We start from the raw sequence: 23356 nt of genomic DNA on the forward strand, positions 1-23356 counted from the left end.
TCAGCCCCATAAAACACACTTGCTGCACCTCTGGGCCTTCTCACTTGCCCTTCCCTCAGTTGGGAACGCTTTTCCTTAAGACCGGCTGGTTTCTTAACTTTCTTCAGTGCTCAGCTCACATGTCCCCTCCCCGCCGAGGCCCCTCCTGGCCCCCTGGCCCCCATTCCCTCTCGTCCCCCCCTGTTTTCCTCACTTCACGGTGCTCACCGTGATCTGGAATTTTCCTGTCGCCTCCTCACCTGCTTGTCTGTTGTCAGTGACCAAGTGGATGGAGGAAGAGTGAGGAGGGAGGAGGGAGCAGGAAGGTTGGGGGCATGTGGGAAGATAGAGCCCCACCCAGGCCTGGGAATCCTACAGGAGGTGGCACCCTGACATTGAATCCCACTGCGCGTGGCCCTCTCGCTGTTTGACCCGGTTCCTCTCCGGCCCCGGATCTTCATCCGCACAACGAAGGGTTCGGCGGGCTGCCCCCACCCCTGTCCAGCTCAGCCTGGAAGATCAAGTGCCAGACAGACAGACAGGACAGCCCTGTGCTGGGCCCAGCCCCGGGCAGAGAGCGCGCGTGCGGCGGCTTTGGCACTAAATAATAATAACACAATCGCGCCGCTAACAGAGATTTATGGAGCCCTTTCCCAGCCGTGAGCTCCGTGTGCTTCCGCGAATATGAAGCCATTTATCTAAAGACAAGTTCCCTTAATCCGCGGAAAGATGGTTTCCTTGGAGAAAACGGTTCTCCAATCCCCACAGCTAACAGCTCGCTGTCGGTTCTAAATTAATGGAGAGAAAGATTATGTTTTTCACGAGCTGCTGGGAAACGTGTTGGCTCCTTTGCAGCCTGCAGACATTTTGTGGGTGAAAGAGGGACACGCAGAATCCCACAGTGGGGCAGAGGCCGGGCTGAGGGAGGAGGGCCCCCCCCCACCCCGGGCCGGGTTGGCTGATGGTCTCTCCAGCGACTGCTCGGGGACGCAGCCCTGCCTGGGCCGGTGTCCCCCGGGCAGGGAGGTGCTTGCAAGATACTCTGTCAAAGACTGGATACATCTGAGTTCAGATCCCACACTGAACTGCAGTGTGACCCGGGGCAAGTGATTTCCTGTCTCTGAGCCTCGGATTCGTCCTCCGTAAAACGGGCTGCGGGGTGCGGTTCAGTGGGATCGCGCGTGAGATGCACAGAGCCTGGCCAGCCGAAGGTGCTCGATAAACATCAGCGCGACGCCTCCCTCTGCGCCAGTCGTGAGGGGTGAATGCAGTGGTTAGGACAACCCGAGGAGCCGAATGCCCCGCTCTGGATCGCCCCGGAGAGGGGTGAGGCTTGGCTGGCCCCCAGGTCATGCCTGAGGATCCCCAGGGGGCCGGGGGCTGTTTGCTGGTCACAGGTGTGTTGACCTCAGGGGCGAGAGCGAAACCGTGGCCTTGGCTGGCGGCAGAGACTCTCATGACCCCACAGAGGAGGCCGGGGCATCGACTGGGCTACGTCTTAAGAATTCAACCCGGCAGTCCGTGTTTTCTGCTCGGAGATGCACATCCCGTCCTCATGGAGCCCCACGGCCCCGCTCCCAGCCTGAACCCCACATCCCTCTCTTCTCGCCCCCAGATAACCTGGTTTCACGTGGACTGTCAGGACCTGATGAGGCAGCTCAGGCTGGGCAAGACCCAAAGGGCCAGCCCCGGAGACCAGCGCCTCGTCCACCGCTACCTGCGGCGACTGGCATCCGAGTTCCCTGCCGAGAAGCTCACGGCCATGGGGCTGCAGGTGGCCTCTCTGAGCCAGGAGGGCCCCGGCCAGGCCCTGTGGGAGGAGGCCCGGGTGAGACACGAGGAGATCCAGACCCTCCTGAAGAGGGCACTGGCCCACTGTCCGTGCCCAGCGGGGCCCGCCGCCCACTCGGCGCACCCAGAACTAAGAAAGGCAGCGGCCGAGGGTCGGGGTCTGAATGCAGCGGTTGCTTCTAGGGGAAGGGGAAGGCGGGGCCTGCCCCTCCGGGACTCCCTGGGCCTGGATCGACCGCCAAATTCCTATTGGCCTCGGGCCCCCCGAGAGGGGCAGAATGGAAGTTTCCAGGCAGGCCTTCTGGCCCAGGAAGCTGGCCAGGCTGTAGAGGCTGATGAAGGCAGAGGTCCCCGTGAGCCCTTTGATCCTGCCTCGGAGCCTCTCCTTGCCCCTCTCGTCTCCTGGCAGTGACTCCCCAGGCAGAGTCACACCCCCCACCCCGCTGGAGGCAGCTTCTCCTCAGAGGGGACAGACTCACAGACGTCTCTGGAGGACTCACCCAGACAAGTCCCCTGCATCTCTCTAGCTAGGACCCCCACCACTCACACCAGGCTCCAGGGGGTGACTGGGGAGGGGCCCAGCGACAAGAGGCAGTTCGGGAGCCCTGGCTGAACCCCTCTGGACATGGCTCCTGACCCTTGCTGTATGTGTCGCCAGGAGAGGGCAGGAGCCTGAACCCGCTCTGAGCTCCGGGAAACTCCAGGAAGACCCGACTCACGTAGAAATAGGGAGTATGGAGGGCAGGGCAGGACAGAGTAGAGCCCGGGACCCCGGGACCGACTGCATAACCCCCGGTCCCGTCGTGGAAAGAGTAATTGGTACAGACCCTTCCAGAAGTCTCAGAGGCAACCACCTGGCGTTCAGGGGTGCACAAGCTTGCCCACGGGGCACCCTTGTCGTGAGCGGGGGGGACTCGGGAGTGGCTTCTTATCTGAGACACGGATTCCAGTGCCTGTTTATCTGGCGGTGAACTCAGGATCCTCTGGTGGAGGAGTAGAGGGGAGTCTGGGAAGGGAATAAAGGGTGTGTTGTCAGGCAAATCCCCGCACAGCCGGCTGTTTATTCTCTGGGCCGTTGGCCTCCGCGAAGAGAATCCTCTCCTAGAAGCCAGTTAGCGCACCCCAAAGGAGTGAGAATGCACTCTCTGCTCTGCTCCTCCCACCGGCGAGGGCCCTCTGTCCCACCTTCCAGGGACCCCACTTGTCCTGGCCCTCCAGAGAGAACCCACTTCCCCTCCCCACATGTCTTCTCAGACTCTGTGGGGTCCACTCCCCCGACCCCAGGACGCTCTTTAGGCACAGCGCCATGGGGTTCTGCTGGTGTTGGGACTGGGTGAGAGTGGGGAGCCACATCCCCGTCCAGCAGGGGGTCAAGGTGGGGAGGCCTTCACACCTCTGATCTCAGAGTATCTAGAAGACAGCCGGCCTTTCACATGGCCCAGAGTATCCCCTGCTAGCACCTCCCCGGAATGTCCTGATGCTGAGAAACTGTGAACCCCTGTCTCCACCTCCGGTGCGTTACCAAGGTGGCCCCTGGCAGCCCGGCCCTGGAATTTTCCTGGCTCCAGACAGAGGGTGGGGCCCTTAGCTCATCTGTGGAAGGAGAGGGAGGCGGCACTGGTGTGGAGGACGAGGCGAGTTTTTCCGGAGACAGCTCAGCAGGGAAAGCAACACAAACCTCAGTGCCCAAGTTGGCTTTCAGGAATCTTCTAGGACTTAAGATTTTGGCAAGTGTGGTCTGTGGCCTGCCTGCCTCAGGACCACTAGCAGAGCTGATCAAAGGCAGCCTCCTAGGGGGTCCCACCCAGTTAATTAAAATCAGGCCCTTGGGGCCAGGGCATGGCTGGAATCTGCATTTATAATCGACCGCTCAGGTGTTTCCCATGTGACCCAGCGAGGTGGGGTGCTGCTGGGCAACACCTGGGGCTGGGGTCTGAGCTGGCCCCCCACCCCAGGCTAGCTCTGTTTCTTGCATTCCACTCTCCTGCCTTGCAGTCCAGACAGGCCTGAGGATACAGGAGGCATTTGATAAGCCCACCTCCCTCCATCCATGCCTGTCGCCTCAGACAGGGGGCCGAAGGCTCTTAAAATGCTGTTGCTATAGCAACAGCATCCAACCAGTGGGGACCACAGGCAGGGAGCCAGGGCACCTGGGGTGCAAGGATGGAAACTAACTTCTGAGAGGATACAGACACTGCGAGGGTTGAGGGGGGCTGAGGAAGGGGACGGATGGTCCTGGAATTCTTGGAAGGGAGGGCTCCCTAAAGCCATCTTGCGCATCCCTCTGCTCTCTAAAAAGAGCCAAATCCCATCACAGTAGCCCATGGAGGGGGGACGCCGAAACGAAATATAATAACGAATAAAATAATACATAATGTAATAGCTGACGTTTACTCTGCATTTTCTTCCTGCCTAGCTCGGTGCTAAACACCTGAAAAGCTGTACAGGGCTCACTGAATCTTTCACGACAGTCACGTGAGGCCAATACCAATTTCACTCCGTTTTACTGAGGAGGAAACAGACTCCGAGAAGTGCCACGCAGAGAGTGGCAGAGCCAGGACCTGATCACACGCTGATGCTTTGGACTCACCTCGGGACAAGCCCGGGCCAATCGCTGGTTCCGCGGGGGTCGCAGCTTTGTCCCCTCGGAAGTCCTGCGGAGCTTGGCCGCTGCTGTGTGCCCAGCTGTGTGCCTAGGCTGGACCAGGCTTGGTCCTTTGGGCCCTTCACACCTGGTCTCCGGTAGTGCGCAAGCCAGTGTGGCAGTGTGGTCAGTCACGTGGCTCTGGAGTTGGGCAGACTGGATTTCTGCCCAGGCTCCGCGGCTCACGAACTGTGAGCCCTTGGCCAAGTTGTGTGGTCTTTCTGTGCCGTGGTTTCCTTTCTCGAGAGAATAATCAGATCTCAGAGGCTTGCTGCGTTACGTGAGTTAGTATGTGGAAAGTCCTTAGAAAGGTGCCTGGAGCATAGTAAGTGCTCATTAAATGGGTATCTTGTATTATACTTTAACACCGGCCCGGCCAGCCCCTGCTTTCATTATCTAGCAAGCCAAGGGAGACATTTCTCCAGAGGCCACCAGTAGATTCCCAAAGAATTTTTTGGTCTTTGAATCGTGTGGATCTCTTAATTAATTTTCTGATTAACTGACTTCTGCCCTGACCCACCCGTGGAGGGGGCGTGGCGTGGCCTCCCCCTAGCGATGTCGCTCTAGTGACAACAGAGCTTTGTGTCAGCAAAGCCTCAGCCCCAAGAGGCTGCTGTGCAGAGGCGAAGGTGCGGTCCCTCTGTGCCGATGGGAGGAAGGTGGACCGTTAAGGAACCCCGAGTCCGCCAGTGACATGACGGTGACAGGAGCCCCTTTTCCGTGCTTGAGGGGTTGCAGGAGGAGCACGGCCTGGGAGGCAGGGGCCTCAGGTGACGCACCATGTTGCAGACGGCCTGCAGGACCCCAGGCGGGTTGCTTTCCCCTCTGGCCCTCAGTTTGCCCTATCCGTCCCATCAGATCACTAAAAGGATAAGGATTTTTCTTGTCTTTGGATTCAGAGAGCCCTGCCTTTGAATCCAGGCTTACCCGCCTGGCGGCTGTGAGCAGGGCAGCCTCTCAGTTTTCCCCACCTTCCAATGGGTTTATCAAGCCTCCCGGGCCAGCACGATAAGATCTCCGGATCCCCGAGCTCCATACCAAGCGTTTTTCTTCTCCAGAGGGGTGACTGTCGTGTCAAGGAGCAAAGCCTTAGGAATCCACTGGGCCGTGGCAAGAAGTTGAGCCCAGATTGAAGTTGAGGCACTTCACAGTTTACAAAGTATTTTTTTTTGTCCGTCGGTTTTTTCCTCTGAGAGTCACTGCAACCCCGAGGGCACCAAAGTCATACTCTGGGATGTCCCCGTGTTGCAGTTGAGAAGACGCAATGAAGACCGGAGAGGGGAGGTGACGTCCCCAAGGTCAAACTGCAAGGAAAGGGGTCGCAGGGCAAGAAGGGGAAAGCCCAGAATCTTGTCCCGCTTCTGGTCAGTGCCAAATCTGGGGGCGCAGATAAGCCTCCAGTTGTCAGCCACTCGGAAGGGGGTGCGCCACACCCTCCTGCCGTCAAGTTACCCACACCAGACCCAGACAGGGAAGCCGGTTGGAGTCGGCGCAGGCAGCCGTCATAAAACAGAGATATTCTGTTCTCTGGGGGCTGTGAACTGGCTTCCAGCCCAGGACAAACCCGTCTGGCTCAAACCCCCGCCCTCTCCTAGCTGACAAATTAGCTTTCTGAGGCTGGAGCCAGTGCGTCCCCCAGAGAGTGAGTCTTCTGTCTGGGCAACAGGATTCCTGAAGTCCTGTCCCTTCTGTTTGGGGCACTGTGGGGGGCCCCGGGGGAACCACTGCACCGATCAGGCCTCACTTCCTCCATCTGTGAAATGAGGGGGTCGGGCCCGAAACGGATGGCAAGCTGGGGTCGTCTTGCATGTGGAACTCTGCTCTACTGTCCCAACGCCGCCTCCTCCTCTGTGCACTGCCCACGCATTCAGGTGCTCAGGCTGGAAATCTGCAGCTTGTCCTTGAACTTCCCCACAGCCCTGAAATCCGCCGGCCTATCCTTCTCTGATGTTCCATTTCTGTCTCCCTCCGCATCCCCACCGTCCTCCCAGCCTCCATCCTCTCTCCCCTGGACGGCTGTAACCGTAGCCTCCGTGGTCCTCCCGAGCCACAGAACCTAGAGGAACCTTTACAAAACGTAAGATAACGTCGATGTCACCGCCCAGTGGCATCCCATGGCTCTCCGGACATAAACCCAGCCCTCGCTGTGCTGCACGAAGCTGTGTGTGGTCAGGCTTCTGCCTATCACTCTAGCCTCGCCATGTGCCCCAATCTCCACGTTCTCTCTGAATTGTGGCAACACTGACGTCCTTTGAGTTCCTCAGCCACTCCAAGCTCTTTCTGAGGTCAAGTTCCCCTAAAAGCAGAACCTGGAGATGAGGCTCCGGTGCGGGTGATTTGTCGAAAAGGCGATCAGGACAGAAAGGCAAGGAGGCCAAGGTGTAATTGCAGAGCAGCGTCAGCCTCTGGCTGGTAACACGGAGACGCTGGAGGGCATTTTACACCTGCAAGGCACACGGGCTGTGTGCAAAATGTGCCGCGCTAAGCAGGGTCCAGGAGCCCGAGGGCAGTCTTTGGAAGTCTTTGCAGGTGTGGGTCCATCCGTAGAAGATACTATTCTGTATAAAGAATATGCAGGAAGCTCTCACAACTACATAATAATAGTGAACAATTTAAAAATGGGCAAAGGATCTGAATAGGCCTTTCTCCGAAGAAGAGACACAACATGCCAATGTTGGAAAGCAGTTTTCCAGGTCCTCAAGTGGTTACCATATGACCCAGCAATTCCAGTATGAGGAATATACCCAAGAGAAAACGTGTGCCCACACAAAAATTTGTACGTGGATGTTTACAGCAGAATTATTTATAGCAACCAAAAAGTAGAAGCTACCCAAATATTGACCAACTAATGAATGGATAAACAAAACGTGGCATATTCAAACAATGGGACATTATTCAATCATTAAAAGGAATGAAGTCACTTCCTCACTTATTCTACAAAGGCACCATTATCCTAACGCCAGAGCCAGATAAAGATATTGCAAGAAAAGAAAATTATAGACCGACGTACCTTGTGAATGAATATACATACCAAAATCCTCAACAAAATACTAGCAAAGTAAATATAACAACATATTAAAGAGATTATACAGTGTAACCAATTGAGATTTATCCCAGGAACGCAAGGGTAGTTAAGCATATGAAAATCCATCAATGTAACATACCACAGTAGCAGAAAGAATGGTTCAAAAACCCACGTGGCCATCTTGATGCAGAAAAGACATTTGTCAAAATCCAACACCTCTTTGTGATAAAAAAAAAAGTCAGAAAACTAGGCATAGAGAGGAACTTATTCAACATTCTAAAGGACACTTAAGAAAAACCCACAACTAACATCACACTCATAGGTGCAAGACCTATGATCTTTCCCCCGAAGCTTTCCCCCTAAGATCAGGAAAAAGGCAAGGAGGCCTGCTTTCACCCTTGCTATTCAACATTGTAACTGGAAGTTCTAGCCAGAGCAATTAGACAAGAAAAACAAATAAAAGGCATGAACAGTAAAACTGCCTCTATTCACAGATGACATAACCCTGTGTATAGGAAATCCCAAGTAACCCGCAAGAAAGCTACTAGAGCTAATAGCTGCAGAGTACAAGATCAACACACAAAAATAGTTGTGTTTTTGTACACCAACAATGGATAATCTGAAAAGAAAATGAAGAAATCAGTTCCATTTACAATAGCATCTAAAAGAATAAAAGCTAGGAATAAATTTAACCAAGGAGGTGAAAGATTTATATGCTGCAAACTTTAAAACATTGCTGGAAGGGCACCTGGGTGGCTCAGTCAGTTAAGTGGCCCACTTTTGATTTCGGCTCAGGTCGTGATCTCATTGTTGGTGGGTTCGAGCCCTGCATCCCCACTATCGGTGCGGAACCTGTTTGGGATTCTCTGTCTCCCTCTCTCTCTGCCTCTCCCCTGCTTGTGTTCTCTCTCTCTCTCTCTCTCTCTCTCTCTCTCTCAAAAGTAAATAAACTTGAAAACAACTGCTGGAAAAAACTAAAGAAGACCTAAAAAAATGGGAAGACATCTTAGGCACATAGATAGGAAGACTTAACATTATTAAAATATCAATACTACCCCAAAGCGATCAACAAATTCAATGTAACCCATATCAAAATTCCAACAGCCTTTTTTTGCAGATATGGAAAAGCCAATCTTCAAATTCCCACAGAATTTCAAGAGGCCCCAAACAACCAGAACAACTTGAAAAAGAAGGACAAAATTGGAGGACACACAGTTCCCAGTTTCAAAACTTACTACGAGATTACAGTAATCCAAATAGTGTGGCATTGCCATAAAGACAGACATCCAGACAAATGGAATAAAACTGAGAGTCCAGAAATAAACCCATATATCTACAGCCAATTGATTTTCAACAAGGGTGCCAGGTCCATTCAACAAACCGTGCTGAGGCATCTGGATTTCCACATGTCAGAGAAGGAAGCCGGACTTCTACTTCACACCATATACAAAATTAACTCAAAATGGATCAACGACCTAGATGTAAGAGCTGAAACTATAAAACTCTCAGCAGAAAATATAGAACTAAATCTTCATGACCTTGGATTTGGCAGTGGACTCTTAGATATGACGCCAAAAGCATGAGCAACAAAAGGAAAAATTGATACATTTGAGGGGTGCCTGAGTGGCTCAGTCCGTGGGGTGCCCGACTTTGGCTCAGGTCATGATCTTGCAGCTCGTGAGTTCGAGCCCCACGTCGGGCTCTGTGCTGACAACTCAGAGCCTGGAACCTGCTTCGGATTCTGGGTCTCCCTCTCTGCTCCTCCCCCTCTCGTGCTCTGTCTCTCTCTCTCTATCAAAAATAAATAAACATTAGAGAAAGTTGATACATTTCACTTTATCAACATGAAACCTTTTGTGCATCAAAGGACCTTATTCGGGAAAGTGAAAAAGACAACCTAGAAAATATGTCGAAATCATATATATATTAAGGTTTAATAGTTAAAATCTATAAAGAACGCTTATAAGTCAACAAAAGGACGCAACGCAATGTAAAAATGGGTAAAGAACAGGTATTTCTCCAAAGATACACGAATGGCCAACAAGCACGTGAAAAGATGCTCAACATACTTAGTCATTAGGGAAATGTAAATCAAAACCACAGTGAGATACCACTGCATACCTGCAACGAGGGCTATAATCAAAAAGGCAGAAAATCACAAATATTGGTAAGAGGGTAGCGACGTTGAAACTCTTGCCTTGCTGACAGAAACGTAAAATGATGCAGCTACTGTGGAAAAATGTGAGGATTCCTCCGAAAGATCAACATAAAATGATCCAGCAATTCCACTCCTAGAAGCATACCCCAAGGAATTGAAAATGGGGACTCAAACAGACATTTGTGTGCCAATGCTCGTTGCAACATTATTCACGACGGCTAAACGGTGGAGACAACTGAAGCATCCAACAGATAAATGGGTAAACAAAATGTGGAATGTACATGAAATGGGAAATTATCCATCTATAAAAAGGAATGTTCTGGTGCATGCCACGATATAGGTGATCCTTGAAAACAATATGCTGAGTGACATAAGCCGGGCAAAAAGGACCAATAGCGTATGATTCTGTTATACGAAATATCTAACATAGGCAAATTCATAGAAATATAAGGCAAGTTGGAAGTCACCAGGGCTCGGGAGGAGGAAGGAATGGGGAATTATTGTTTAATGGGCACAGCGTTTCTGTTAAGGTGATGAAAATATTTTGGAAATCGTGGTGATGATGGCACATTTCAAATGTAAACGAAGGCCACTGAGTTGCACACTTAAAAATAGTTAAAATGGCAAATTTTATGTTATATATATTTTATCAAAATACAAATTTTTTAAGGAAAAAGTACTGATAAGTGCTACCACATGCATGAACCTTATAAAGTTTAGGTTAAGTAAAAGAAGCCAGTCTCATATATGTTAATATATAATAAGAGATTATATATCATATGATTCCATTTACATGAAATGTCCAGAAAGGTAAATCTGTAGAGACAGAAAGTAAATTAGTGGTTGCTTAGGGCTGGGGGTGTGGGGTGGGAGAGTATGAATCCTTAAAGGGTAAAGGGTTTCTTTTGGAGGTCCTGAAAATGTTCCAAAATTGACTGTGGTGGTTATATGTATCTGTGAATACACTGAAATACTATTAAATCATACACTTTGCATGAATTGTATGGTATGTGAACTCTACCTCAATAAAGGTGTTTGTTTGTTCTTTTTTTATTTTTATTTATTTATTTATTTATTTATTCTTTTTTTAAAGCCACCAGAAGCATGCAGAGAAACAAAAAGTGATCATAGGGAATGTGGGTGTAACAGTGACGATGTCTGCTTACAAGCTCTTCCTTGTCTCAAGGCCTGGAACGTTCTTCCCCCACCTTTTCAATTAGTTAAGCCCTTCTCATGCTTCAGATATCAGCAACATCAGCCTTTCCTGGCCACTGTGGACAGGTCAAACCCCTTTTGTGTTAGAACCAAGGGCTTCTCCATCACGGCACTTATCCCAACTGCCGTTTTGGAATATTTCATTAATGCTCACGCCCTCTTCTAAACTGTGAGTTTCGTGAGAGCAGGAACTGAAAGTCTCTGTTCAATATATCCTTGGCAACCGGGGAAGAAACTCAACCAAATTCATCAGATGAATGGATGAATGAATGCCAACTTTGATCAATTAGTAGGGACTGCCTAGAGTGCACGTTGGGCTCAGTAAAAAGAAGTCTATGATTGATTAATGATGTCTGCCATGGATGCCAGTATAGACAGAAGTAATAGATGTGTCCCAAATTTGCCATCGCTGAGCTAGATAGGGCCATGCCTCAGGGTCCCCCATCAGAGGGCGCTCTAGAAACAATCTCATCTCCGCCCAGCTCCCAGGAGGGGAGTGCAGTTGTCATCCCAGCTGGCCTTGATAATCAATCACACAGCCATGCGGTGCCCGTTAGGATTTGTCACCGACCGCATCCAGGTGCGCCAGGCAAGAGCAGGCAGGTTCATTTGCATCTCATCTGCATGGACATTTGCATACGCCTCCACAGCCCCGTCTCCTTGCAATTTTCAAGTTAAAATGTCATTATGGCTCCTGTGAAGCCTGTTATTTCTTGATTTCCTTCTCCCTGCTTCTCTACCCCCACTCCCCCCACCCCTCAGACACTCAAGCCAGCAGGGCTGGGAGAAGGACCCGGCTTTGAGCTCTGGTTCGGCTGCTAATTCACTTTCGACTTCCCTTTTCTCAGCCACGTGTGGGCCACTGGGCACAGAGGCAGGGCTGTGGCTGCAGCAACCACCCTTCAAGCCGCCACAGCGGGGTTGACACGAACTCAGCCATTGGGTGCGCTTCACGCAAAGCCTCCGCTTCCCCACCTCCGTGTTTTTGCCCCAGCGGCGCCCCCCTCCTGCAAAAGCGACCTCCCTTTTCTGAGAGTGGCGGTCCAACACCCTCAGCCAGGAGTCCTCTGTGAATCCCAGGTCCAGGGTCGCTGCAGCCGGTTGGATGAGGAGGAGACATGTGACCCAAGTTCGCCAGTAAGATTCTTTCCCCAGGATTTGAATTTGGGAATCGGCGATGCCAGGCAGTTTCTGACTATGACTATGACTTCTGACTCTTACAGAAGGGCCTGGACCAGGGCCCTGCCCAGGGGCTACCTCTTTCAGGAAGCCCACCCTGATGCTCCCAGCCAACTCTGACCCTCCTACATCTCTGAACTCCACAGCCCTGGGTCTGTCTTTCAAGACTTCATTCCCACCAGAGGGTGCCTACGGGAGGACAGGGCCCTACCTGAGACCTCAGAGGTCTGCCCCTTTCAGTGCCTGGAATCATTCATTAATAACAATAAAATTAATACAAATAACAATGGCCTCATTCCCTGAGCCTTTAATCTGTGCCAAAACTGTTGTGATGACTCCCCTGCATTATCTCAGCTCCCCTTCACCTCAGTCCTTTGCGGGTAGGTCGGTTTTATGGATGAGAAAACTGAGGGTCAGAGAGGTTAGGTAAGAGACCTGAGCTCACACAGCCCTCTCTTGAGGGCTGATTCTACTTCTTAGTAGAATCAGGAGGTGAACCCAGACAGTCTCATTTCAGAGTATGTGTTTCTGAAGCTCTGCACATAGATTTGAATCCCCCTAGGCATGTCCTAGGACTTGAGAGGTTCTCAAGAATATATCTTCCAAAGAACTCTTTTGCCCTAGTTTGTGGCCGGAGCCTTGGTGTCAGACATTTGTGCTTTCTGCACTTTGAGCTGAGCAATTAGCCCAGCAGTACAGTGATCAGACTTCCCTGTTTGCCTTAGAAAGCCTAGGTTAATGCCTCCTGTCCCCACATAATTATTAATAGCTCCCCAAAGCATTCTGCTTTGGACAGTAAATTACATGGTCACCCTACCCATCTGGTGCCTTTCATTGGAGGACAACGCTTCCCCAGGAACGGGGAAGGTCTGGTGCCTTCCTCGCTGCTGAGGAAGGAGGCTGGGGTAAGGAGGCTGAAGCTAGAGCAGCCTCGGGGCAATGGGGATGTGGGGATGAGTCATGGGGACTATCTGATCAGTTGATGTCTGCAGGGAAGGAGCTGCTGGCTCATTCCTGTTACTCCATCATTCCTACACATCCTAGTCACCCTGGGGAAGCAGCCGTGTGGGCAAGATATTAGGTGGGATCTAGCTGCGGCTTGTGCTCCCCGCCCCAACTCAACTCCTCCAGAAGAGGGATGATCTGATTTTTCCTCTGGGCCTCAGTTTGCCTATCTGTTAAAATGGGGACGATCGTCCTGACTCTGGTTGCCGGGAGGCCGGGATACAATGGCTGGGAGCGGGATGTCTGTAGGGACCACCTGCTTCCACACCCCCCCACCCCCACCCCGAGGAACTCCTGTTGACATAGCCACATCTGACTGGGGTTCTTGGGAGTTCTAGTCGCCAATGATCCAGGGCAGGAAGTGCCAACACGCTTGAGCGAGGACTGGGAATATGCCAGCATGCCCAGCCCTCTCAGAGCAGGACGCTTCCCTCTCTCGGAGTGAGTGAGTGCCGGGCTCAGGGTCTCATCCCTGCTCAACCCACCTATTTGCTGTGTCAGTAACAGCCCCCACCCTCCCGCCCTGCCCTACGTAGGGCTGGGTGAGGAAAGGCATGTAACGCTCAGCCTAGGGGCTCCACATTGTTATTAACATTTGGATCCATTTACAAGAGACTTTGAACCCTAAGAGTTCTCTGCCGGGCCACCTCAGCAGAAGAAGGCAGAACCCTGGGTTCAAGTCCCAGCCTGGCCACTGGTTTACTGTGAGCTTCTCTGAACCCCAGGCTCTTCTCGCTCTGCTGGGGAGCGTAGAAGTCGGGAATCAGCTGGATGTGATTCTAGGGACCTGTCGTTAATCTAACTAGGGGGCTGGCCCGCCTCTCACATCTGCCCCCAGAACCTCAGCAACCCCAATCTCAATGGCTCTTTCCACTCAGACATCTGCTCACAGCCAGGTGACCCTCGTGTGCTCCTGGCCTCTTCCAGAGGCCCCATTTTGACAGCCGGCTCTCTGAGAGTCTCCGCGCTTTGGGCCAGGCCAGGACCCCAGCTCCGCCCTCCAGCCCTCGCGCAATTGCGTCCTCTGGCTTGAGGAGGCGTTTCCCAGCTGGTTTTGTCTCGACATTTCCCCATCTGCTTGGCCAGCCCTCCTGCAAATGCTGGGGTCACAGGGCTGATGTGTGTGTGTGTGTGGGGGGGTGGGGTTTGCTTGTGTTTCCTTCACTGTTTGTAAGAAAAAGACTTCACCACTCTTCCCTCTGCAGGAAGGGTCCCAGGATCAGCTCTGCGTGGAGATCTGGGATTGAGCATGGGCTGAGTTGGACCAGAAAAGTCTTGACTGGGTCTGAGGGAGGGGTCTGAGCAGAATGGGCTCCCCGCGACAGCGCTGGTGCTGCCTGGAACCGGCAAAGGAGATCCCGGGTCCAGACGCCTCTCGGGGGCTCTCCTACCATGTATATGGGACAGACTGTGTTTCCCAAAGATGGGCATGACATCTCCCATGTCCTCCATTTTTCTTATGATGTGACCCTGACTTTCCTTCCATAGAGTGGGGGGGGGGGGCGGGCGGGGTGTCTATATTCCCTCCCCTTTGTGACTGACCAAAAGAGCCCGGCCAAAGTGACGCCATGTGGCTCTCAAAGCTAAGTCCTAAAACCACTCATCTACTTTGCTCGCTTGGAACCCAGCCACGATGCTGTAAGGAAACCCACACTAGCCCACAGAGAGACCCCACTGGGAAGGGTCCCGTGGAGGTGTTCTGGCCAGAGCCTCCCCGAGCCCCCAGCTGACAGCCAGCGTTGGTCGCCAGATCTGCAAGTGAGGATGCTTCTGGATAGTTCCAGACCCTCACCATTGAATCATCATGCAAGTGTTCCCAGCTGACATCATGGATCGGGACAAACTGTCCCTAATTGGGCTGGGTCTGAATTCCTGACCCACGGGACCTAGGAGCGTCATGGAATGGTCATTTTACCCCATGGAGCGTTGAGTGGTCTGTGATGCAGAGAAAGTACTGGAACAGCGTGCCTTGCTGAGGGTTTCCCACCCGAGGTTCTCAGGTCTCCCCACCATGGCTGCTCTCCTCCCCTCTCGTTACCCAGCCTCCCCTAGAACATCCCCTCACTGCTCAGGTGAAGAAACAGATTCAGAGGGACCAGGGACTGGTCCGGGGTCACACAGCCTTGGGCGGCTAAACGCTCTGCGGCAGGGGAAACTCTTATTAAACCAGATGCCTTCGACAGCCTTCAGGTTGGGCCACCGCCTGTTTTCGTAAGCGGGTTTATTGTAACACAACCACACCGGCTCACTTACAGAACTCCCGTGGCTGCTTATGCTACGAGGGCACAGTCCAGGATGGTCCACAAAGCCTAGAACATTTATTTCCTGGCCCTTTCCAGAAAGTTTGCCTTCCTTAAAGGCCCGGGGAAACCGCAGCCCCTTCTAGAAGTGCAAACCTCCCCAGAGACACATTGGAAACCTCTCGGCAAAAAAAAAAAAAAAAAAAAAAAAACCTCTAAGTTTGTCCCCAGGAGGCCTGGGTTCTAACCTCCTTCTCTCCAGGCCTCGATTTCCTCTTCTGTGAAATAGGGCAATAATTCGCTGCTTCTGACAGGTGCTAGATGCGCTGAAGAAGTGATGAAGGTAAAACCACACTGTGCCCAGACACGTGGCAAGACTTCGCTTCTCTTCCCTTCTACCCAGAGAAGTTTCTGGCATGCTGGGAGGGGCAAGAATGGAGCTGGAACCCCCAGAGAAATTAGTTCCTTGGCCTGGGTGGCTTCACCTCATTTGTGATGTTAATCGCATAGATTTGCATAATGTGCTCACTGAGGTGTTATTTTACTCGCACATTTAAATCATTTAATCATCTGTGTTTTTCCCCTCTTAATCTTGATGAGGCCAAGAGGGGGAGGGGGAGGAAGAAGAAAGAAAGGAGACAGTCTCTAGGTTTCTCTCTGTCTCTGTGTCTCTGACTCTCTCTCTCTCTCACATACACACACACACACACACACACTGACAAAACACACTCCTGAATGCAACTCCGATGCTCAACACACTCTCCCTCTCCCTCACTGGACTCCAGTCAAGCCACACAGGCCTTTTGGCATTCCTCACACATTAAGCACATGGCTGCCTCAGGACCTTTGCACTGTCTTCCCCACCCCCCCCCTTTTTCCTGCTTGTATGATAAAGAAAGATAGGATAAATAGGCAGAGAGGCAAAGGTTAGGACCTGAGGGCCCTGGGTGGGGAAAAATACATATTTTGGAGCAATGCTGTTAGCGGTTGACCACAGCAAACCCCATAGGGTGCAAGGGCCCTCTTCGGAATGTGACAGACATCACCTACTCCCCCTCAGTTTCCTCTCAGGAATTTGACAATCCAAATACCTAACTAAAAAAGGTAAACCATAAAACTTGTGTCACACAAGGGACAGTATGACCAGTCTGACGCCTCATGCAATGGAGCGGAGCCAATCAGGAACGGACCACCCAGCACCCAGTGATCCAACCAGTAAGGACAGGGCCTGAGAAGGAACAAGGGGGAAGGGAAAGGAGGGGGGGTGGTGGTGCTGACCAGAATCTTATAAAACAAGGACCCTTGTCCTTGACCCTTGACCCTTGGCGCTTGAATGCCAGGGGGCATTCACCTTTGAAAGCCCCCTCTCTGTAAAGAGAGCTCTCCTGCTATTCTTACTTTCTGATCTTCTGACCAACTTCCGCCTGCTGCTCATTTTGTGTCCCACCTCTTCATTCTTGGAAGCGGTGGGACAACGAACCCCGGGTATTGAGGTAAAAAATCCTCCAGCGCCTGGTGTATCTTTTCTCCACGTAGTCCCCTCTCTTACCTCCTTCAGGTCTATCCTCAAACATCACTTCTTCAGAGAAGATTACTACCTTGACACCCCTGTCTTGTTTGCTGGCTCCTAGCCTGGATTTTTCTGCAAAGCGCTTGTCACCGCTGGCACTGTGGTACGTTTGTCTGTCCCTCGTTCACCCCCTTAGTCGAACGGAAGCTCCGCGAGGACAGGGTTCTTGGTTTGGTTTTGCTCTGCTTGGTTTTTGTCGGCTACGATCTCTCTTAGCGCCCAGGAGAGTGCCCGGCACGTAGTGGAAAGTCAGTAAATATTTGTCAATAATGGACACCCAATGGAAGCTCAAAGACCCCCCCAGGGTACGACGTGATAACTATGCAGTCATGGATGGCCCAAGGACATACGCCGAGGCACTCGTGGCTCTGTGAGCCCAGGACCCAGCTTTGCTGCCACCGAAGGCAGACTTTCTCCAGAAATGGAGCTGTTTCTGCAACGGCCCTCAAAGCACTGACCCCAGGTCAGTTTCCCCTGGGGGCTGACATTTCCCAGGCAGGCAAGAACAGCGGTCTGGGCCAAGCGGGTCTGGACAGGCCGTCTTCTGGGGAAGTAGGCGGTTTTTTGCAACCCGTATGTGACATCATATGTGGGGGTAATCGGAGGTCAGGCTGATAAGCCCGGAGGTCACTCGCTATCTGACCACGGAGGACGCAAAGGAGGCATCTGTGGGTCACAGGGACAGAGGTCACTGAGAGCCCTTAGATGGCCGCCGTTGCCACTTGTTGGTGGATGTTGTGAGGCAGCAGTCAGGTGGAAGTCCAAACCTCATTGTACACGTGAGGAAACCGAGGCTCGGCCCGGAGGATCTGCTTATTCAAGTGTCCCGAAAAGGACCCGCCTCACCCAGGACGTCCCAGGCTGAGAAGCCCCGGTCAGAGAAGCATCGGGCATCTGTTCCCTCTAACTGTGCTGTACCTCTCACTCCTCCAGGTCTCGGCTCAGATGTCACTTCCTCAGGGAAGCCCTACCTGATACCCCTGACTTAGGTCCAGTTTCTTTGCTCTCCAAGAATCGCATTCTTTCCCTTCAGAGCCCGCATCTCTTTGCAGTGACCATCTGGCCAATCTGGCACCCGTGTCCCCAGCCAGGCTCCAAGCTCGAGGCGGGCAGGGACCACGCAAAGCTGTTTCGGTCACCTCCCTGTCCCGAGAGCCTAGCACACGGTGTGTGCGTCGCGGGTCTTGCTGACTACGGGTTGAGTGGCTGCACACAGCAGGAGCAAACGTGTGGAGGCGGGACAGTGCGGAAGCATTTTGCAGATGACAAGGCGGCCACAGGCACTGGCCCGGTCACAGGGATGGTGCTCAGCTCCTCTAAGCACGGGTAGCAGAAGCTCGTGGGCTTTACTCGGCCCAGACCCTTAGCTCTCTTTCCCGTTTTCCACACACCAACTCTGGATGTGCACACACTCCCAGCAGCCCGCACCTCCGTCTCTGTCGTGGGTGGCCTCAGGCCATCGGGAGCCCCTTTGCCTGTGGCCAGGGGGCACTGGAAGTGCCTGGGCTTTGATGCCCCCTGCCCACTCGGCGCCTGCCCGGACGAGGTAATAGAGACCCCAGCTCTTTGCACCATCTGCCCGGCAGGGGGACTTACCTGGCACACCTTTGCTTGACCGCCCGCCCTGCCTTGTCCCGCTCCCCCACTGGGCTTCTGGTGCTCCTGGAGACACGCCCCGATGAACCACATTTGCACAGACCCTCTCTCAGGGTCTGCTTGAGAGGCCCCACCTAGACAGTCCATCCCACTCAGGAGCCCTTGCCCAGCTGGCTGAAGTAGGAGTCAGACACACCTCGGCCCAACCCCCACTCGGCTTCTGACCGGCCGTGCAGCCCTGGGCGACTTCATCGACCTCTCTGGCCACCGCTGTGACGCAGTGTGGCAAGAATCAGAAACGGTATTTAAGAGGTGCCTCTCCAGGCCAGGCCCACAGGGCAGGGAGGGGGGGTGGGCTCAGTGAAGGACGCGTGCTCGTCGCTGTCACCAGCAGTGATGAGTGAGATTCTAACTCTGAACATCCTCCCACCTGTTGGAAGCCTCAGATGGGAAATACAGACTCAGGAAGGCAGCCGCCCTGCCCCCGAATACGCATGTGCCAAGAGCTCAGGGGTCTGTTCTAGAAAGTTCCAGAGAAGGTGCCAGGCCTTCAGCTTCCCTGTCTTTGCTGATTGTCCTTGGCGCCGTCCCCAGCACCCCTGCAGCATCTCCTGACCCTAGTCTGGGTCACAGCAGGTCCTCGGGGAGCTCAGAAACATCAGCATCAGGACTTGGGTGGCCAGGGGAAGATCTGAGCTAACTCCTACATACCCTTCAAAGCCCGCCTCCGACATCACCTCCTCCTGGAAGCCCTCCCTGATCATGCTCTTCCCCAGGTTGGGTTTAGCACCTCTTCTGGGTACGCCCATCTCCTGTTCCTGGACCACCACAGGGCTGGCCGTATTTATACATTTTTTAAAAAAATTTTTTTTTTCAACGTTTATTTATTTTTGGGACACAGAGAGACAGAGCATGAACGGGGGAGGGGCAGAGAGAGAGAGGGAGACACAGAATCGGAAACAGGCTCCAGGCTCCGAGCCATCAGCCCAGAGCCCGACGCGGGGCTCGAACTCACGGACCGCGAGATCGTGACCTGGCTGAAGTCGGACGCTTAACCGACTGCGCCACCCAGGCGCCCCTATACATTTTTGTAACTGCCTCTGGACTTGTTTGTCTCCATGAGAATCGGGACGGGTATGCTTATAACTGAATCCCAAACAGCCAGCATAGGGCCCGGAACACAGTAGGTCGTCAAATGTGCGGTGCATGAATGAGTGAATGAATGAAGACAGAGTCCGAGGTGGGGGTGGGTACAATTCCTTGTGGCTTTGTCTGGTTTTGGTTTCATTTCATTGTGTTTTTTTCCCTTTCTAAGAAATGGCTTCAGTCTGGAGGGGCCCTTTCTTAACCATCTCTTTATCAGGAAAGTGTGGGCTCTGACATCACAGGGGCATGCAGCAGGGGCTGGGGAACCACTGACACCTGCTCGCCCCCAGCCTGCCCCACCTTCTCCCGAGCCCCTGCAGCGTTGTGTTGAGAGCTGGACCGAAGAGTCGCACCGTCTGGGCTTGGCCTGTCCCCTCGCTAGCTGACGGACCTTGGGTGACTCCCTTCCTCGCTCACTGCCTCGGTCTCCCCAGCTGTTAAGTGAACAGCTTAAAAGTCCCTGCAGGCATTCTGAGGTTCCTCTGCCTGTCTCTTGCTCCTGGGGGAAGTAAAGGGCCAAAACACGTGTTCAGGGACAGAACGAAGATCTCGTCTCAGGAGAGAGGGCTGGAGCCTGGGGCAGGGCTGGGGGGCCTCACGCTCTTAGGGCTGAACATCCCGACTAGCCCAACCTCAGCTCTGAGGAGGACAGCTGTGCCACTGAGGTCTCTAGCAGGGCGGGGCAGGCTGAGTCGGCAGAAGGAGGAGGCTTCCCTGGGGGAAGGCCTTTCTTGGCCTGCGGGGCTTGCCCCAGCCCCTGGCACAGCCAGGCCTCAGCTGGGGGTGGGAGATACTAATGGGTGACCCTGGCCTGGTCCCAGTCTCCTGCTCTGACTCTGACCTGGTCCCACTTTGGCCTTCCCTGATTTTTAGCCTGCGCATACATTCCCTGGAGGCCACCCCCCACCCCCACCCCGATGTTGGTGGTGGTGATGCGGTTTTTTGTTTTTTTTTTTTTAGTTTTACTTCTTCATTCCGAGAGAGACAGAGAGAGTGAGCGGGGGAAGGGCAGAGAGAGAGGGAAAGAGAGGGAGAGAGAGAATTCCAAGCGGGCTCTGCACTGTCAGCGAGGAGCCCGATGCGGGGCTCAAACTTGTGAACCGCGAGATGGTGACCCGAGCCGAAACCCAAGAGTCAGACGCCTAACCGACTGAGCCACCCAGGCGTCCCATGGTGACCGCCTTTTTGAATCCCGGCTCTGTCTTTTAACTTTTCTGGGCCCCAGTCTACTCATCTGTAAAATGGAACTAATAATAGCGTCTGGGTACCTCTTGGGGTAGCTGGGAGGGTTGGCTAAGTGATTGTTGGCTCGTAGCAACGTATGGCACCCAGTCAACGCTCTGTAATAAGTTTGTACTTAGCTCCGTGGATGTGTGGGCCACCGCACGTTCAGACCCTTCTCTGAACGTCTGGTCCCCGGAGGCCTGAGTAATCCCAAGAAGATGGGCAGCAGGTCAGACAGGGACAGTGTCCAGGGAGCGAGGAAGGAGGAGAGAAGGAGAGTCTCGGGGAAAGGAGAACATGGAGTGGGAAGAGGGAATTTTTCTTTGGGAGGATGGACTGCTTTATGTCCAGAGATCCCCAGGGTGTGTGCACGCGGAAGAGACAGAGCAGGGGGTGGGAGCCACGCTCCGGGCTGGGTCCCAGCCTCGGCTCAGACCTGCATTGAAGTGTGACACAAGAGAGGCACTGCCCATTTGGAGGCCTTTGATTTCTTGGAGGCCCGAACCGTCTGGTCTCAGGGGGTTGCTTCCAGCACAGTCGACGGTTGGACCCAGCCCATCACACTCTGAGCCACTTAAATAAACCGTGTGTCTCCAAAGAACAACGGAGTGTATGTTTACGCACGATGGGGGTCATGTTTGGGGTGACCTGAGCTTAAATATAGGCCGCCTCTGGTTATAGAGCTCGCCTTGGTGCTCCCAGGTCTAGCCAGAGCATCCCGGGGAGAAAGCAGCTACCATTTAGTGGGACCAAGCTACCATCAGAAGGTCAAGTGCATGTTGTTGCAGTCATGTGTCCCGTGGCAAAAGACAGCAGGGCTTACGTGTCTCGTGATGATCGACATTCCCGCTCGGCTGTTGGAGGCAACTCAAACCTCACATGTCCCGGACTGAGCTCCCGTTCTCGCCCATCAAACCAGCCGTCCCATCCCAGACACTGGCGACTGCCTCCTTCCTTCGGTCAGACCCCCTGGAATCATCTTCGGTGTCTGTCTCTCGTGCTCAATCTGTCAGCAGATCTTACGGGCTCTCCCATCAAGATATGCCCAGAACCTGACTGTTTCTTACCACCTGCCCCACGGCCCCCACCCTCTCTTGCCTGTATTATTGCAGTAGCCCCTCACTCGACCTTCTGCTTCAGACCATCTCTCCAGGGCGATCTATTCCCCCACACAGCATCCTGTTAACATCCTATTAGGACCTAAATCGGATGGTTTGTCTCCTCTGCTCAAACTCCTTCAAGGGCTCCCATCTCACCGTGAATAAAAAAGAATGTCTTTGGAATGTTCTAGAACGCCTAAACAGTCTAGTTCTCTTTGTTGGCTCCTTATAATACTTCTGGGAGGTAAGCAAGGGAGGAGGGAGTGGTCCCGCTTCATAGACAGGGAAACAGAGGCCTAGAGATTGCGTGCGTGTATCTGAAGCACAGGTCACCCATTTGGAGGCTCTGTCCACCCCTCTGTCCCAGATGCTTGAGCAGGCAGCTGCTGGTATCTCTAATCTGATGGGCTGCTCACCCTACCCTCTCCACAGAGCACTGGCTCCCTGCCCATTCTCCAGAGACAAGCCAGATTTCGAAATAGGCTTGTAAGACACTGGGTGCTTGGCTGGGACAGGCCCCTGGATTCCACCCCTTTTTAGGCCAGATCAGAGCAGTGCATGGTCCACTCTGGGCTGCTGATTCGCCACCAGAGGAATTTCAATCCCCCAGGACCTGAAGCGGGTCAGCCCTGGGGCAGCCCGCTGTACCCTGGCTTTTATTCTTATTTGCCAAGTGACCCTGGGCAAGTCACTTCCCTGTTCTGAATTGCGCACTTTCCACCCCAAGGGGGTCTAACACATAAGCATTCAAACAACAAGCTGATGAAACGTGGGCTGCGTTCTATGAGGTCGAAAAATAACCAGGAGCCAGAAGATGTCAAATATAAGCTCACTGCCGATCTGAGGAGAGGTCTAGGGTGAAATGTCATTGGCTTTGGTGCCCAGCCCCGTTCTGTTCAACAGGTCCATTGATCACTTTAAGACGGGAAGGTGGCCCTTTACAGTGTGGTTGGGGCAGGCAAGAAGACATTGGACGTCAGAACCGGGATGTCCAAAGTCTTTGACCTGCAAGACCAATGGGCTGGTTATAAGAACACAAAAATCTATTAAGAGTGAATATCTACCACTGTACTTGGGCCCAAACACCAACAATTGAGTCTGGGGTGAGGAGGTCATGATGGAGACAAAGCAGGTTTAAATCAGTAGTTGTTGGGGGGGAGTTTCCTCCATTTCCACAAGTGGGGGCCTCTAACGACATTTAGGGGGCAAGAGCCAGGTTTGCTGGGCATCCCACGTTGCACAGAACAGTCTCACCCTGTTGAAAATTGCCCTACATGCTTCACGCCTTACAAATGTCCATCAGATGAAAACACAAGAAATACAAATAGGTCAGATTGTAGTGCACCCCAATACTGAAAGGTTCTTACAAGAAGTTACGTGGAAAACTCAGTCACTTAGGAGAAGGTTGCTATCGACAGGGAAGCATACATAGAATAAGGACAGTAATTCAATTATTGAATCATTTCCTTTCTGCAATCTGTGAG

At 53.0% G+C, this 23356-nt stretch overlaps 1 protein-coding gene across 1 annotated transcript in view; it reads left to right on the plus strand.

The window, feature by feature from the left end:
* The window catches only part of KIAA1755 (KIAA1755 ortholog), a 40762-nt gene extending 36612 nt beyond the window's left edge, over nt 1-4150 (plus strand). Inside the window, exon 14 of the mRNA XM_047067846.1 lies at nt 1595-4150. Coding sequence (XP_046923802.1) covers nt 1595-2182 — 588 coding nt within the window. The 3' untranslated portion in view covers nt 2183-4150. The remainder of the gene's footprint in view (nt 1-1594) is intronic.
* Nucleotides 4151-23356: the final 19206 nt, after the last annotated feature.

Source organism: Lynx rufus, unplaced genomic scaffold, assembly GCF_022079265.1.
Source record: "Lynx rufus isolate CCGP_SWC_20201006 ecotype Redwood Valley unplaced genomic scaffold, mLynRuf1.p SCAF_8, whole genome shotgun sequence".
NCBI lineage: Eukaryota > Metazoa > Chordata > Mammalia > Carnivora > Felidae > Lynx > Lynx rufus.